General features: G+C 40.7%; 1 protein-coding gene across 2 annotated transcripts in view; it reads right to left on the bottom strand.

Moving 5' to 3' along the window:
• Positions 1–18,980, bottom strand: part of marchf8 (membrane-associated ring finger (C3HC4) 8) — a 94,265-nt gene that overhangs the window by 56,064 nt on the left and 19,221 nt on the right. For both annotated transcript variants that reach the window (XM_084948747.1, XM_084948746.1), the window contains exon 2: positions 11,580–11,780. In XM_084948747.1, the coding sequence (XP_084804873.1) occupies positions 11,580–11,675 (96 nt within the window). In that variant the 5' untranslated portion in view covers positions 11,676–11,780. The remainder of the gene's footprint in view (positions 1–11,579; positions 11,781–18,980) is intronic.

Here is an 18,980-nt window from a genome sequence, read left to right as displayed (position 1 = left end):
GGTAATGTTAGATATATATTAGATTACAAGACAATGAGAATATTATATTTTTCATTGTTTCTACCCTATCTGAGCTATTGTGTTGAAGTATGGGGGAATACATATGTGACTAATATGAAACCATTATATTTACTACAGAAGAGAGCGCTTCGAATTATGCATAATGTTAAATATAGAGAACACACTAATAATTTGTTTATAAAATCGAAATTGTTAAAACTAGAAGACATAGTGAAATTACAGACTTTAACTATTATGTTTAGGGCGAAAAATAAAACACTACCTCTTAAGTTACAAAGTTTATTTATACTGTGTTCAGAAAATGGGGACGGCAGAAGGAAGTTTTATTTTAAGCACCGGTTTGCTCGAACCACAGAAAGGCAAATGTGTCCAACAGTCATAGGCATAAGAAACTGGAATTCTCTCAGTGATCATCTTAAGTGTTGTATAAATGTTTCTCAATTTAAAATCTGCTATAAGAATAAAACGATAAACCAATATGAAGAAGTTGAAAAGAATAGAATTTAATTGTAGAAAAATGATCCTTTTAGTTTGATATTTAGTGGTATTGTTCATTGTTGAGTATATTGTTCTGTTTGCTTTGTTTTGTTTTGTTATGTGCAGAAAATTGTCATAGTGTAATTTTGGTTGCCTACTTGTATTATCACAGATAGGGGGCAGGTATCAATAAGAATTTATTCTTCTTCCTGCTCCTTTTCATGCATGGAAACAGTGTTACTTTAATTGAAAGGAAGGTTGTGTATGGGAATGCATTACTGCTGTACCATGTGTGAAACAAAAAAAATAAATAAATAAATGTATAACTCTGGGCCCCACAAGCAGTCTTGTCAAACAGTTTAGAATCATTTCAACCCTCATTGTGAAGCTTGCTTTAGTTTTACAAGAAAATGAGTTCTGCCTGTTCTGCATCAAGCTTAAGGGTGCATTATTTTCTTAATTCTTATTTAAGTAGGTACGACTCCCATAACATAAATAAAATGTAAAAAAATACCGACATACTACCCCTCAGCCCTCGAATAGACACACCTATGGTACGGTGTGGTATGGTAATTTTAAAATCCTAGATGACTTCCTTTGTCAGTTTTCGAATTCACAGGATTTTCAAAAAACTTGAACTTCACTGAGATTCTATTGAGGTTTTTTTCTATCCTATCTATGGTATCAATTTGAAGCACCTACATCACCATGTTCTCAAGTTATCGCTTTCACAAACTTGGTGTCCACTGGCCTGCCCGGCGGGGTGACAACAATACCACACTCTTATGGCTGCATGGTAAAGATTTTGCTCACTATCTGCTATACAGAGAGGCCTCTCTGCTAGAAAGAAGTATACAGGACTGATATTAGCCTCCTAGCTTGCTTACAGCATCATAATGCTTTCAGTCTGTTTGGTGCGATGGCACACAAGAGGTCAAACCCGATCACCAAGGCACAGCATAATAACTGTAAGTAATCTAAATGTCTTGATAACCGTGAGAGTCTAAGTGTTTAACTTACTCGTGTTATGTGAAAGTAGAATGAGAGCACCTTAGTTGCCCAGCCCTAAACTCAATATGTTAAAATGCGCTATATGTTTGTGCTGTTGTGGGTTTTAAAAATATTTCATCAGCCTAAAAAGAGACTGTACCAGCTTCCTCTAAAACGACTTTCTTACCTCACAGCTGGTCCAACATACGGTAAAGCTTAAAGCTACTTGATGTTCAGTATGGCTAAGCTTTCGGTCCAAACTACTATAGATACAAATGATTGCTGTCACATCTTGTGCTAGATAATATTTTAGAGAAACCAGGCTTGCAAGGCTCCTTGCTGCCGTTAGCGTCCTGGATAGTGAGTCCGACTTCACCCACCCACCACAACACCCCTGAACATCAATAAATTTACACATTACACAACTGTACTGTGCCCACTTGCAGGAGCCTGTGCAGGATTTAGTGGCAACTTGCGTGAGGCTGCTGCTACCACCAGCTGAAGTCATCCAGCAGCACCCCTCCCATTCTTATGTTGTTGAAGAATATGCAGTTTTCTGTCACGCCACTATAAAAAACCTCGCATTTTAAAAACCTGGTGGTGGAGCGGGCCAGCTTCTATGATGGGGACAGATCCTTATGGAGATATAATCGTTCATTCAAAGCCAATAAGAACACAATGATTTTAGTTATAGGTGATTGTTTCACTAATACGCAGTGAGTCGTTAAAAGGGGGAGAAATCTGCTTCCAATGTAACTTTAAAAAAAAATTAAATAAACTACAAACTTCTTTCATATAAACGCGCTGAGCAAAAGCACAGAACCTGAATAGACTTGTTACTCTCCGAGCTCCGTCGGGCATGTCAGAAAAAGGAAACAAACCTGTGCTTTTGCTTCAGTAATCGCTACAGACTTAATATAGTCTTTGTTTTCTTCCTCCGTGCCTTTTCAATTCACTTTTAATGAAAACAGCTGTGAACCACCACCCTGCATGTTACAGTACAAAAGCAGCTGTTGTTCCATTAAGTTACAGCCCGCACAGATTTCAGATGCACTTTTTGCAAATGTTTGCCGACATGCTGCAATGTGCTTATTTTCTGAAATGGCTCCCAGTCAACTGTGGATGATATCATTAAATTAAAAGGTGTCTAAATCCGGCTCTCGAACTGACTCCAAACATACCAATTAGAGTCTCCAGTCTTTGGATGGCTCTCGTGTCTAAAGTATAAACAACCATATTTAAGCGGTCTTATTTTGTTCCATCCTCAAACTTGTCATCAAAGTGACCATTGAATGTGCCATTTAAGGCTCTCAGTAAAGTGGAGACAAACAAAGTCCTGTCAGTCTGCATACACAGTGTACCAGTATTAAACATGTTAAAGGGGGTAACTCTGGTTTCTGCAACTTGGGAGACACTTTAATGGTTATGAGCATCAGTCCTATTAATAAAATGACATTATATTAAATTTAAGTGTAACAAAATGGAGACAAAATAAATCACTCAGGGGAAACGACTGTCTGCTTCAGCTCAGCTCAGCTATGAGGGATTATTACATATACACTGGATTCAGATGGCGATGCCCAATGAGAGGACAAGTTACTCCATTCATACTAAAGTACACATAAATGTCTGTATCATATTTAATGTCAATCCACCCAATGGTCAGCAATTTCACTCAAAAACAAAGGCAATGACCTCATGGTTGGGGTAAAAAAAACAGTTCTTTCTCCAATAACAGATGCTTTTCATGACATACACAGACAAAAAAAACAAATACACTGGCAGGTGGCTGACGGAGGTGGTGAACCTGTGGGTCAGGCTCCCCTGGAGTGCTGCTACCGCAAGCGTGGAGCGGTGTGGATGAGAAAAATAAAGAGCTTTCTATGGGGAAAAATAGATCACTGATGCCCTTTAGCTGAGCTTTAATTCAAATAAAAATTAAATAAAATTATATTGCACTGGAAGTGAACTGCATTATGTGTACACTATGGCTAAATATAGTCCATAACTGTGGCTCCCTAGACAACAACAGGAAAGAGTTCACAGTGTGGTCATGGATAAAACCTTGAGATGATTGAAAAAGAGATGGAAGGAGACAGGACGCAGAGGGGAAGCGTTGAGAAGTACAGATGAAGGCATTTAGGGACTCGGGAACTGAAAGAAAATGAAGCCTTGGTAGTACGAGTCTATTGTGCATTTGTGCCTACGGGAGTTCATGAAATAAACCTCCCCTCTGACGGACCGACCACTGGGAATCCGATTACCATCTTACCAAGAAAAGAAAGTATTTCTGCCCAATATATCTTTCTTTCTGCTCACAAGAGACTTATTATACACCTGTGTGTCCACCACATTGTGACAGAACTGAGAGTCCTGTGAGACTTTCATTACACACCTGGGGTACGACGCCCCACATGAATAGCATACATCAGGAAGCGATTGCGTGCCAGACGTCACGCTGCAGTGAGAGAAACATCTGCAGTGTCTCCCAAAGAAGATGAATTTGTTTACTGCGGGAGAGCTCAGAGAGCTTCCACCATTGATCTGGCTGGCGGTGTTGGCTGAGTGTTTGGGGGCTGTTCGAGTCAGGAGAGTCAAGTCAGCATGTCACAGACAATTAACGGCGTCCTCAGACAACCCCACGGAGACGCTTTCCAGGGAACACAGGAGCAACAGAAGGGCCCGGATGGGAAACAGAGCACAGGCCGAGGAGGCAGCAGCATCTCAAAGGGGGAAAGGGACCAGCGGATTGAGCCTTTCATGTGGTGATTTCATGACTCCCTCCTGGAAATAATTTTATCTGTGTTTTTTTTTTTTTTTTTTATTCATCTTTGTCTGTCTCTGCTTATCTGCTGGCTCTTCAGTTGTGCTGCTCTGCACTGCAAACCACAGTCATTTCTTCAACAGAGATATTGAAAAATCTGAGGGGGGAAAAAGCACCTTTGTATCAAGGTGCAAAAATTAAATTGGTTCCCTAAAATTCATTCCAGCAAAGTGTCTAATTTGCAGCTGAGAGTTTTTTCCCCTCCCCTTCGGACTAGGTGGATTTTCTGTCCCTGCGGTGAGTGACGGGCTGAACAAATTTCCACAGGTGACTAGGTTAATAGCTATACATCTGTCCACTTAGGATAGAGAACAGCCCACAGAATATGCAAATTACGATATCATGAAATTATGTTGTTCCTAAGAGGACTCCCAGTGTAAGTGCAGCTTAATGTATACATACATTTACTGACTGATTGCCCTTTTTTGTAGCAAAGTGTTAATTTCGAGCTTTGAAACCGTGCCTATCTGGGGTGTGTGAGAGACTACGGGTGGTGGAAGGCAATGAGGCATGGGATAATTAGAAGAGATTGTGTCCCCTTAACCACTTTTTCCTCTAATAGCTGCCCTTCTGAAACGCTCACCCTAACACCGGAGACAAAGAAAAATCTCTTTGCATTCTGTTTTAGTGGTGCATATTATGCCATGTCTACTAGCACACACAGCAGCTCGGGGGACTGTAATTATTTCCTGCCATTTCTCTTGAAGTCTATTTTCTTCTGCTACGGGTCGGCTGTAATCACATATATAAAACTTAATATAGCACAGACTGTTGCGGCTACCAAAAGAGAGCAAAATCACCCATGGAGCCATCATAGGGGCTAATGAAATTAAATCTTCAACAAGGTGAAGCAAAGTCCTTTCTCACAGCAGTCAAGGCCCTCAAAGGCGCTGCCGTCATGTCGACTCTTCCACATTTAATTAAGTTTTTTAACACTTCAGCCTCAAGTGGCTCCGTGCAGCCGGGGGCCTTTGGGAGACCCCTGCAAGACCTGCACAGACTGGAGAGAACAACAACACCAGCTGCCGCTGCGTGTACCTGCATCCGGAGCGCACGTCCTCAAAAGCGCTTCTAGTAAGACCGAATCAAATATAGAGAGAAGAGCTTTACAGAAAACTGCAAATACAGCGTGGACAGGAAATCCTCCAAGTTTGTCCTGAAAAGTCTTTCTTTTTTAATATAAAAGTGCTAAATGACAAAGTTAATTACAGCCTTATGGGTGTAACACTTCCTAGTCTTACTCACATCTTTCAGTTTCCATCAGTCACATTTTGTATGAGGCTAAAGGTAGGATGCAGAGTTTCTTGAATTCCTCGAGCGTTATATGTAAAGTAGGTTAGTTTGCTGACACATAACATTCATACCTTTATGAAAACTGCTGCCAGAATAGAGAGAATGCCATTTGCCTGTGTGTTATCTTCTCTCCCCAGATGCACAGGCAAGGGCACCAGTTTGGCCTCAGAACATCTACACCAGGATGATGTGCGCAAGTAAGATAGGCAAGCAGAGAAATGATGTGCACACGTTTGTATTTGTGTTACATATGCACAGAGTGTAGGTGCACATGGTTGGTTAGAGATACATAAAAGATAAAACACAATTACGGTAAATTACATTAATTTTAAAAATGTGCCTTTGCCCTTGAAATGCTCATTTAAGCAGTCACACTCTCCTACTTGACCAAAGCTGTGTCCAACTAGATGTGACCGCCTCGGCTTTACTCCTAACAGTCGAGTCACACAACATGTAAACATTTCCTTTTCCTGATAATGCAGCATTTCACGCCGAGTTTTCCCAGCCCAAAGGCTTTACGGGCAAATATCATGGTATTTCCATTTGTAAGCCCCGGGGCACGGCAATCTGGAGGGGACTGATTTGGACAGTTCTGATCTACCAAATGTTTGCAATATGTTTCTCTGCCACTGGGCTGAAAAACACATTTTCACTTTTTAGTACAGTATTTTTTTTTCCTTTTGGAAAATGTTTAACAGATATAGTAGTGCTGGGCGTAAACAAGTCTGTCTGCCATGTCAGCTGAAATGCTTCAACCACTAACAAAGTTACGCGAAGCAGTAAGAAGATCCCGTCCTGTTCAGGAATAAACAAAATTAAATTAAATGCATAGATTTAAAATTGTTCTGTGGAAAAGGAAACTGGAGCAAAACACAAGACAAAATTTGATCATTTATGACTTTTGGAGAAATTACTTCTTGTAGGCATTTTGCTCATTGGTTTGCTGAAATTTCTGACCGCTCTTCAATGCAACAGTCTTTCAGTTACAAGATGTTTGAGGATATTATTAGTTTCAAGTCTCCTCGCAACTTTTTAGAATTGGATTTAAACAGAAGAATCTACCAGAGCTAGATGTGACTGATACATAAACACACAGAAGACTGTAGTTAGATTAAAAAAATAAAATAAAATGACTGCAGGGCTGAATGGTTCATGGTTGGGTGGGCTGCTGGCTGTGAAGAGCAGTGGGGGCACTGTAGCTGAACTAAGCAGAGAGCCCAGAGTGTGGCGAAATAATCCAAGTAAATAAAGAGTGAAATCAGCCAAATCGGCTGCTGTGCTCCGGATTTGACTGACGAGGTGGTGCAGGGCAGCCAACTGAGGTGGAGCAGAGTGGATGACGGGTGAGAGAGACGCTGCAGGTGTGGTGAAGAGGACGAGGTGATAAACTTTTTAGCCAACTGTGCGGTCAGTTTTGAAATCCGCGCAGTGATCGGCTCACGGTGAGCGCTCCCTTTTTTTACCTTCTTTATTTTAGGGCTACTAATACCACCAGTCATCCAACTTTTCCATAATGATGTTCTTTGACAATAATTAAGTTATAAGTGGATTCTAATAAACATTTTAATGAAATAAATCATTTGCAATGTTAAGAAATCCCCTAAAATGTAATCGTAAATACTCGTTTTGTCAAATCTTACTTGTAATTGGAAACATTTGGTGAAAATGAATTCATTACGCCCAAATATTTGTGTCCATTTGAATAGTTTTGTGCTTATGCAGAGCTTATTTAGAAAAGTATGCAATCTGTGCATCCCTCAAACCCCCCCTCCCGTGTATACTGTAGGTCACCGCAAATGGAGGAAGCACCACAAACCAAAAATAGGGTTATAATGAAAAGCACAGACAGTGTCTGTATTGGACACTTTGTAATTCTTTTTTAAACACTCTGTTTCACTTCAGCTCTTTGTAGGTTTGCTTTTCGCGGTGGCTGACTGATGGACTAACAGCGCGAGAAGAGTAGCCACAGACTCGTATACGGGTTCTGCACAAGACCAGCATACATGCATTAAAAAGCCATTATGTGTTCATTAGCAGATGGACAGATATCTGTCTATCTGCTCTGCTCTTTTTGAAAACGTAAGCATTACATTTGAACCACATCTATCTGACTGTTGATATAAGCATCTTGACACTAACATTTTCGCTCTAGAGGCAAGTCCCAAACAAACTGGCAGATGACAGAAATCTACACCACTTGTAGATAATTTTCCTTAGAGTGAAATGATTTAAATCCCCTGCCAGACTGAAACACACCCTCAACCTTTTTTTTCCCTTGAAGTCTTTAAAGAAGCCTTTAGATCGTGCCACGATAGCCCCCCACACACACTTCATTAGCAAAGAGATATACAGAAACTCAGTTTTAGATATTTAAATAAGACAAGTTGCTCCTGTCATTCTCTGTGGCATCAAATCTGTACATGAAAGTGTGATAAATGTAGGGATGTGCTTCATTTTTGTCATGTTAGTGATCTTGTTTCTTTATTTAAAATACAGTGGAACACATCCAAAACAATGTACGAACCGGCGGACAAACGGCATTAAACCTGAGGAACAAAACCAAATTCTGCTACAACAACAACAACTGCTTCATTATGACAGCAAAGACAGACACATTAAATGGTCCCAGTCTATCCCAGAGGCTTTGTTAAGTTTTTGCCGCGGTGGTCAGTGTTTGATCTTGGTCTACAAAGCCCGACAATGCTCCATCAGTGCCCAGGAGCGCCACGGCGGCAGCTGTTATCAAACCGCCAAACATCAGAGGAGAAACAGTCCTCTCTGTCCTTGACTCCGGCACACACTTATTGAAGGAAAAAGCCTCCAGCGCTCTCTGTGCTTTCATAAAAAATCATCAAAAAGGGCAGGTATCGGGTATCACAGTGTTCGGTGTATGCACAGTCACAGAAGCCACTGAATATAATACTAGTGTTATTGAGATCCCATATGTCTGCATTATTATCAAGTATGACAATTAGAGACACAGCTGCACCTCCTGAGGCTTCCCTTCTCTGTTCATGCGGCATGATGTTGTGATTTCCTATACAATATAAACAGGCAGCAAGTCACCCTGCAGATGGAGCCACGATAATTAGCAAGCAAACACAGATAGCTAAGTATGCATTCCCCACATCACAAATAGCCGAGTCGGTTTGCTTTTCTCCATCCTTACCTGGCAACATGTTCCAGAGCTTTACTTTATTGTCACCTCATGAATAATCCATTTGCTGCAGAGCTTATCAAAAACCCCAGACTCAAACAAATCTGACCGTTTTTTTGCAAAGGCTGAGAACTTTCTTTCACCCACCCCTCCAAGTAATAAAACTTCCGTAAGTCGTTTGATGCTCTTATTAAAATATTTTTAAACCTCAATTTATCTTCCCAAACATGAATTCTCAAGTGAAGGACTCGAGCGAGTAGACAAAGCGCCCGCGAGCACACCGCCAAAGAGAATTTCGAAGAAGACGAACTTGAGCGGAGCTGGAGGAGCGAGGCCGAAGAGGGGCCAGCAACAGTTACGAGATGTGTTGCTCTCCGAAGGAGCAGCTGACTAACTCTGAATCCTAAGCAGAGGAAAGTTGTGCGTTTTCTTTTTCCTCGAGGCGCTAAAAGACCAGTTGTGTTGTCTGAGAGGCCCAGATGGGTCTGCGCTCTGTGACTAAAGTCCGGGCACACGCACACACCTCCAGGACCCTCAAGCTCATCAGCATTCACAGTAAACGCTTGCTGTTTCCCCCCTTTTCTCTTGTCCTACACTCATTTTCTCCTTTTTCCTCTCTGCTGATGGCTCCACGGGGAGGACTGGAATCGTTACTGTTTATCCAGTTATTCCTCAAGGGGGTAAAAAAAAAAGAAAAGAAAAGAAAGAAAGACAAGGAAGCTCAGCCAGCAGGACACAGACACTCAGAGACTGATAGAGAGAAACAGAGTGAGAGGCTAAGCAGAGACAAAGCTTGGACCTTTACACTGTTAGCAAACATTGCGGTAGGGAAACCAAACACCGCCACCCAGACAGCATAAAGTTTAAGGTTTCACTTTTATTCCCAACAGACTGAAGCAACCTTCCTACAACTGCTCTCAGATTTAAACCCTTCAATCCCGTTTCACATGGATCCTGCAAAAAAGGTTTCCAAGCTCCATAAACACGTTTGCTGCCTAAACAACAGGATGATGTCAAATAGTCTCAGAGTTAATTTCAGTTCACTTTCACTTCTGCAATGACTCTTAAGTTTCATAACCAATACAGACCGGGCGCATCACTGGATCAGTCAGTAATATGTGTGTGCATGCAGGGAAAAAATACAGGAAACCTGTTGGGAACACCTGCGCTGAAGTACGCAGAGAGAAAGTAGCAGAAGAAAGATAAAGTCCTTGCAAGACTGAATGTGGCCACAGCTGTACTGCTGGTTTTCTTTTTTATTACTGATAAACACGATGAAAAGCCTCATTTAAAAAGAAGCCTGATGCTTCAAAAAGCACGAAGAATAATATTTAGTCAGAACCTTAAAATCAGGCAGACACTAACCGTCGTCTCTGAAGCTCATATTTTCACAAATCTTTGCGTTTTCAGATTAGAAATTTGTGGTTAAAATCTTCTTGACTATTAAAAATTCAGATTAAAAGCAGCAAAATATAAAAAGATACGAGTGTTCAGAGTTGGTGATTCGACTCAAATATTTTGCAAAAAAAACAAACGACGAACAATTCGCAAACACAAAGAATAAAAGAATAAATCCTGCATGTGCTGCAGCACCTTAAACTGCAAAACCAGATGGCCTAAAGGTGGTTTCAGGCACAAATGGAAAAAAGCAGCCCGAGCTTTGACATCAGATGAAAAATCTCAGTTCAACCCACAGGCAGCAGAAATAATTTGTTTGTGAGGGAAATGTAATGAAGAATTTACGTTTCTGTGCTTAGATTGCCGCCCCCGCCATTAACAAAAAAAAAAAAAAAAAAAAACTTTCTGATTGTTCTCTGACAGGACACCTGGGATAACGTTCTCTACTTCCCACCTTCGCACATTTTATCTTCCGCTCTAGTCACACAGAATTAAAACCGTTTTGCTTTTGTCTGGGCTCAAGCTGACATTTCTGCCAATCCTCCTCCGAGGCATTTCACTAAGTTGTTTTACAACATTTCCACCCTGTCGAGCCCAGTTTGAAGCAATGACGCAGTAAAAATGGGGGGAAAAAAGGAAAAGAGATTAGAATAATTACGTTTTAAGCCATCTGGAGAATTTTCTTCCTGTGGGTGTTTGAGTGACAGTAAATACAATATAACTTAAAGTGGCATTAAACAGAAACACTCGACTCAGGCTTTGGGAACGACTACAAAACAAAAGCTGCAACAATATAACCGAGGCTTTGTTTGCTCTGGGAAAATGTGAGGGAACTATTTTTTCCCCCCACAGTGTAAAACAATAAAAAACAGACTTTTTGAAGAGGTGTGTGGCTCTCAGAGGCTGTTGGGTTAGGAGTAATGAACCTACGAAACAGCACTGCACATTAAGACATTTATGACGACAGTGCCGATGCTGAGGTTTGGTGATATTTAACAAAGTTTTGAGAAAATGGTTTGAGTCATAAAAATGTAAGGGCTAGGCTTGGGTTTGTAACAAGGGGGGGGGGGGATGTGACCGTCAACGGGAAACTGAAAACAAACAGCACCGTTACTTCCTCCATCACTCCAGACTGACTCATAACTCCTAACAGCCACTTTAGAGTTTTGTCTCCTGATCATAAAAAAGGAAAGTTTGGCTTTCTGGTAAAACAAGTCATTTCCCCCCCACTTACAGGCCTTGTTAGGGACTTGTCCAGATTTTGGGCAGCAAATATCAAAGGTGTGTTGAATTAGATCTTTCTGCAAATCCATTCGTCCAGGGAACAAAAACTACAGATAACAACCGTTCCATATCTGTCAGCTGTGTCCCTGCCCCTCAGATTTATGACCCGGTTTATCCCATAAACTCTTCACATACCTGCTTGTCCTTGTCTTTAGCTTTCCCGCTGCCCGACACCCGCGACGAGGTGACATCACGGGGGATGACAGACATTTGGTGCAGTGGCATGTTCATCCCAGCAGAGCCAACCGGGGGGGACGCTCACACACACACTTCCTGTCCCGCTGCCAGAGCAAAGGGCATGTTGGTTTGAACTACGACACCTTGCCAGCACCGCCCCTGCGGAGGACACACATTACATCAAAATTAAACATGAGCATCGTTTTCTGTCGGAGCAGCTGGAGCGATGAAATGCAAATGTGGAGTAAGAAGCAAGAAATGACAGCCCTGAAGTGGTACAGCTGCATTTTAAACACTCAAGTGTGTTTTCACCTGGTTTGCTCATTACTCGATTGACTTCTTTAGGGATTCTTCAGGGGGGGTTTTTTAAGTCTAAGTTGATTAAATTCAAATGCTGACAAGTGTGAGTCTTCGCATTAGAGAGCCAACCTCTAGAGTCTGGCTATTCATGTGTAAATATACCTAGCTCTTTTTATTTATGGTAATGTGGCTTCAGTTACATATGATGTAAGGGAAGAAGGAAGGAAAAAAAGGATGTCTATACAACATATCTGCATATGAATGTGCAGCATTTGCTGGCAGATATTTGACACTGGAGGCTTTCTGTTGGTTTAGTTTAGTTAAAGTAGTCGTTGAAGTAGTCGTTTATGATAGTTTTGTATTTTCTAATTAGCTTTTTTCACATTTTACTTTGACTTTTGCACGTTTCAGTTTAGTTTAGTCAACTGTAAGAATCTTGGTTGTAGGCACCAATCACATTTGAGCACCGACGAGTTGCAAGCAGATAAAAGGCCCGTGTGGAGACCCTATCGTTAGCTGAGACCTGAGAAAACCTAAAATACTAAGTGCTGATGATGTGTTGATCATAAAATTTAGACTTGGGTTTTGTTATGTAGATTTATGCTGCATTTATGTGCAAAACTGAGTATGTATAAGTGTATTCTTAGTGATTATTACAAGGCATATGTGTATTTTAAAGACATCTATGTTGCTGTATTTGGTGTTTCATTATCAGCTTTATTTTGGTAAACCAACAAAAGTTTGTAAACAAACGTATTTTACTAGTTTACGATTTTAAATCAGAACAAAACGAAAGCATTCCCCATAATCACCTCTGCCCTTCTGACCCGGAGTACAGTGTTAAAGGACCTTCAGACTTTCCTCAAATCTCAAAAGCACAGTCAGCTGCGACTTTCCAAAAGAGAGCCGTCTCTGAACAGCACGAGCGCTGAGTGAGCTATATTACCACAGGGGTGATTTCCAAAGTGTAAACCATATCACTGCGGGGGCGTGCATGAATTCACTTTTGTTTTTCCAGAAACCTGGATTCAGACTTTCTGCAGCAGTGACTGGTGGCGAGTCGGTTTCTCTTTCAATCTGATTGAGTCAGAGTCATGAAAGCAGCAGCGGCAGCAGCGTGGGACTGTCCTGTGGAGTTACACAAGGGGTTTTACACACGGGTCGTATTAACTTCAGTTAATGCAGCCATCTGTACTCCCACTGACAGCAATTAAGCTGTAGCTCCTTCTCACCACTAGGCTGTATATGTGACTGTGTGTGTGTGTTTGCACGCAGCCCAGCCTGCCAAACAAACCCTCAAGCTCCACAGTATGAAAATGACTGGATTAAGACACCAAAAAGCAAGCGGGATAGATGGGAGGTCAGTAAAATGGCAGTAATCAGAAACCAGTGTTGACGGCAGGAGGGGGAAAAGCGGGGAGGTTGGTGGCGGCACTCATTCAGGGCTTCGGACTGAGAATGCCACACAGTCTCACTGAGGAGACGATCAGACCATCGCAGCCAGAGCTGTCACTTCAGCTCATCACCGCACTGTATCTGATAAGTACTCAACAAGATGGAGAGGTGATTACGCACCATCAGCAGACGCATCAGCTTCTTGTGCAACAGCTGGCAGTCTCAGCTTGATGTCAGGAGACAGTGTGGGGGAGGGGGGTGTAATAAAGAGGCAGCAGAAAGCACCTCAGCACCCAAAAACCAACACAAAAAAAAAAAAAAAAACTACTCTTAAGTGAACTAACAAACAAACTGCAGGCTTGTCTCAGACCCAGTGGGAGAATCAGGGATGCAGTAGAGAGTGCAGAAGTATCACAAACCAGGATGAACACCCTAATCCACAATCGGTCCAAAGTGTAGCCACTCTTTGCCTTAAGACTGTTATAACATCATAGATGAATATCACACAGCATTGATATGGCAATAAAGTGTGCATCATGTCTGCTTTCCTCTTGCTATAACACAGCATTTTGATTTAAACATGCAGGCAGTAACGGTTAATGCACCGAATTACCAGAAAATAGCAATGCACACTAATTCAACATGCAGAGAATACATGCATATTCATTGCTTCTTCTCCCCTCTTATGTAGGCGGTATATATCGAAGATGATCATCTTGCACCATATTTAGAATCTCAGAATCACTGATGCCGTCATTACTGTGGGAAACGTGCTGCGACAGTATTATGAGATACTCCTTCTTTCTCCACACGTAATCACTTGTGTAATTGTTTATCCTTGCAGATGCTCTAGAAAAAATACATAAATACATTGATTTTTATAAGCAGTGGCACTGAAAACAATAACTGTATCAGTGGAAACCTCCTTTTGTTTAAAACATCCAAGGCTGTTCCTAATGATCAGTGCAACTGTTTGCAAATTATGCACATTACTAAACTCTTTAATAATACAGCCTTAAATTTGTTTACAGCTTCATAATGGTGCATAATAAACTGTTTATTTTTAACATTTCTGTTGGGTTAAATATACATTTTGACCCTGTTTTTGAAATAAGTGAAATAACAACAAATGCAGATATTTCACCAAAGGCACAAAGAGGCCCTGAGCGATTAGGCGATTACACTCTCATGATTATTAGGACCTGAACCCAGCTGAATACTTAGCTAACCCTTTGAGGTCCACACCAAGAAAAAAGCAATGGAAATATTTTTTGTTTGCATTTCTTATTGACTTGGGTGAGTAAAAACCACAATCAATATATTTTTTTTTTCAATAGACCCTGTAGTTTTTAAAATATTGATCTCTACCAAATGGTTGAGATGTCACTTCATGTATGAAATGCAAATACAAGTACAGTAGATATTACAGTCGAAAAAAATCAAATAAAGGGCCAAATTATAATCAAATTAATAACAAAAACTATTCAGGGCATTGGATACAGTTTATTTCTAGCAGTGATCATTGCTGGTTTTCATTCCATCAAAGGGAACTATTATATCAAACAACAAAATACATATTTTTTTAATCTGCAAATGTGAAAAATGTGCAGCAGCACAAAATACTCACATTCAGGCCACTTCTGATTGAATGCTACTGTGCAAAATAATTTTTGTTTAATAAAATAAAATAAAATAAAAACAGTAAAAATCAAGCACATCTGCTTGTGGTTTTGGTCGTTGGGGTCTTAGGGTGTAGCATTTATTCTGTGGTCTTGGAGAGCTGAATCATGGTTGTCCAACTCTAGATGCTGGCTTGTTAACTTGGTTCAGACACAACCAGGTGGAATCCTTTTGAGAGCCATCAGTTTCTGGTCCAGTAGGGCACAGTCCCTCTTGTAGACCAGGTATTCAAGTCAAGGATGTATCCGAACAGTGGAATATGCCATCTCCTTAACTTGTAACTTATAATTTGTCTTATACAGGTGTAATATCATATCAGAAAGCTTAATTCCTCCCATATGTTAATTATATACAGGATGAGTGATGGGCGTGGAATGGTGATCTTTGCATTGGACTCTTTGCTCCGCCGTTTGACCGATGAAAGAGGCATGAACCCACAGGCATTGTTTAGGTTGACACATTTGGTGTCAAACCATTTTATTGCAATCAGACCTTCATCAGACCTGTAATCACAGGCTCCATGGCCCTTCTTCATCAGGTCTTTGTCTGCCATCAGGGGAGCTCCACCGGTGCAGTTTGGTCATACAGTACCAATGCACCTGACACCCAAGGAGGTGTGCAAGTTCTGGCCCCCAGCTGAAACTTGTGAAGAGCTGAGGTTCTTTTATGGGTTTGCATACTGTTTTTTTTTTTTTTAACTTTGGCCCCTTAGAGGTAGCTTCTGTTCCTTTTCTCTGAGGGGAGCATTGAAGAATGTAGATCCCCTTTGATACAGCAGCAAGTCGTGGATGATGCCAGATGAACTTGGCCGAACAATTTAAAACCCCACTCATCTGGTGGAGAGTGCCAGCCCTGTTGGCTTCATATGAAAGCATGACCTCAAACACACTGTGGTTGAAGGTGGATGGTATCATGAGTATCATGCCACAGGACCATGTGATTTTTAGCCATATAATTGTTTAGCGTCCATATAGTACTTGTTAAACATGAAATTATAATTTTGACAACTTAGTAATATTAATTTACCAGCTACTGTAATTTGATTAAAAGGTAATCAATTGTGATATTTGTGATTTCCACGTGTTATTCTTGATTTTTACAATATTTACTAATATTAACTCCGAAAGTTACAAAAATGACTTACTGAAGAAATTATTTCAGCATATTCTTGCTTTGCTAACACTTAATGTGATTTATCAACAGCAATGGATAAACAAAATGGGTCTAGTGGTCTGATTTTATGGCAAATAATCAATGTTAATAACATTTAGGTCATGTTAGCATTAGCACCATAAAGTGAAAAATCAACTGTTTGGTTGACCACTTTAAATTATTAAACATTTAATTCACTTTTTTAATGCTGTCAAGTGACATACATCTGTTTAGTAAGTCCTCTAACAGTATCATATATCAAAAATTTATATCTTCCCACCTTAGTTTAATCAAAAACACTCAAAATATGTTGGATGGTTTTTTGTTTCTGACTTCCTGTTTGGGAGAGGGATAAGAAGAGCTAATCGTTTACATTCACAGTGCCTTCTGGTGGATTTTTTGGGCATTACGGATGTAAACCAATTGGTAGAAAAGACTCAATAAGGTAGGTCTAGTTCAGTGAAAGCCTCAGTTAGATATAGGGCCTGAAAATGTGCTCTACCAGTTGGTTGAGCAGAATGCTAAAGGGCTAGTCTGGGTTTTCTTTAGACAGCAGCCCGCCCACTCTCACCATCATCAATACACAAAAGCAGAGTTTCAAAAACTTTGAGAAACTATGCCAAGGAACGCTGAAGCTCTTCTGTAAGTTTGTCCCAGTTTTTCCTTTTATGTAACATCCATCTCTACACAACCCTGCAGAGGTTGCTCATTGTGGTGCGTTTATACAGTAGCAAGGTCAACTCAATACCACAACGGGGGAGGGGAGGGGAGTGGGGTGCAGAGAAGAAACGGTGCCATACAAAGATGTTCATCTTTGTCGCGAACTGCTGATTCACATACCACTGAAAATAAAAGAGTCTGTTTTGTTGTGAAACACAAAAGCGCAGCCGAGTCTCCCAGAAGAAGAAGAAAACAAAACAACGCGCATTTATATTTGACAATTCAGTGCACCATTTACCAAGCTATTGCAGAAAGCCGTGTGTCCTTAACCATATTTAGATGTCAGGGTGGTTTTTCGGCCACCGAGTCTACGTGGACGTAATTTCTTCAACTGATGCCATTTTTTACAGAGCTGCTACGCTACCGCAGTTGTTAAATGTTAAAGGTTTTATTAACCAAACTTCAGCTCTTGAGTCCTTTCCCTTCCCTCACCATCAATCTTGATTACATTAAAAAGACAACGGACTCGGATGCAAAAACAGTAAATAATTTATTCCCTAGTGTGAGCGAAGAACGAAAGGTCACTTTGATGGGCACAAAGCCCTCAGAGTCATATTGCACCTGTGTGCATGAGGCTAATGAGTTGCAGTAAATGAGTGTGGGTCAGGGACCGAGTAAAGCCCGTAGGGAATTATCACAGGGAAGAATCATTAAAGCTCACGCTGTAGCTCATCCACGAAGGTTTGCCTTAATTTTAAAAAAGCCATTTTGTGAACTATGATGCGAAGTAAACAAGGAGGAACGAGATAAATCAGGATGGTCCGTGTCACTCGCTCAAATGTTTCCGAGGCGCAGTCCGATGACCCAACACCAATGTTCGCCGCTGTCTCCACAACACATAGTACTGCTGCACCAGCGAGCTCATTAATATACATCCCAAAAATAACAACTGCAGTAAGCCCAACAGCACTCTTTGCTTTTAATTGGCATTGTGTTTCAAACCTAAGGTCTTTGTTGGACAGCGAGGTTGCACTAATGAGATGTGTTGGAAAGACAGCTGGGAAAACACGTTTGCGATATAACAATGTCTAAGCATTCAGTTCAGAGCTCTAAGTGTGAATATTTTTAGGATTAATAAAGCCAAACTGATTCTGTCAATCAAGCTGTCACAAAGTCCTTTGGATGTGATGTCACATCATGCCATTTCCTGTTGTGTGTGTGTGTGTGTGTCCTCCAGGCTGGCTACTAGTCAAAGAGTTCACTGTAGCACCATTAAAATGCTAGCAACTTTCCAACCAATCTCAGACCTCCTATGGTTTCAATTCAAAGTTAACCTGTTGCTATGGCAGCAGCCTCAAGGGTCAGCTTAATCTCTAAGGGGGACAATAGTTTCTTATAATGCACTTCTAAATGGTTACATAATGTCAGTAAAAAAAAATTCAAAACACATTTCTGTGTGAGGGCAGTTTTCAAGCAAACACCAGCCATTCATAAAACCAATATGTAGGAAAAACAGGGTGTATTTAAATTTGATTTTAGGAGGCTTTAATCCCACAGCCTGTAACCAGACAGAGGGGATTCGTGAGTTTCACATGGCTGCTGGTAGGTAGAATAACAGTAGCAGTGCCTGCACTGAATCCAGGCATGCTTACAAAACTATGGGACAAATCTGACTACTGTATGGACACATGCTGTGTGCCCTTGTGCAACATGGTACAAAACAATAAAATAAAAATACTGCATCCATGACAAATAAAATTATTCAGACGTCAGTGGCTGATGCTGATCTATTGAGCAAAAAAAAAGTTCCTTTAATTTATTTATTTATTTTCTTTCACTGGCAAAAATGCGGAAAAACTAGAAAAAACATCTCTTCTTTGAGGCCTGTATTCAAATTTTCAAAATCTAGCCTGTGATGAAAGAATTGAGGCATAGTGCCATACACAGAGTGCAAAAGTCCAAGTAGGGTGGTTTAATAACAGAAGACCTCAAATCCTCTGTGAAAGCTCGGTGCATTAAAACTGAACCTGATGAGTGAGAGGCACATGTGACGATTAGTGAATCATCACGTCCTACTTTGTAGTGTAACTAACAATGCCTGATTGTGACCATATTTTACAAAACAATAATCATATTTTACTGAGACTTACTTTAAAACACTATTGCTGCTGT

Source organism: Perissodus microlepis, chromosome 13 (assembly GCF_051167445.1).
Source record: "Perissodus microlepis isolate ML-2025 ecotype Zambia chromosome 13, ASM5116744v1, whole genome shotgun sequence".
NCBI lineage: Eukaryota > Metazoa > Chordata > Actinopteri > Cichliformes > Cichlidae > Perissodus > Perissodus microlepis.
This window is presented reverse-complemented; position numbering and strand designations above follow the sequence as displayed.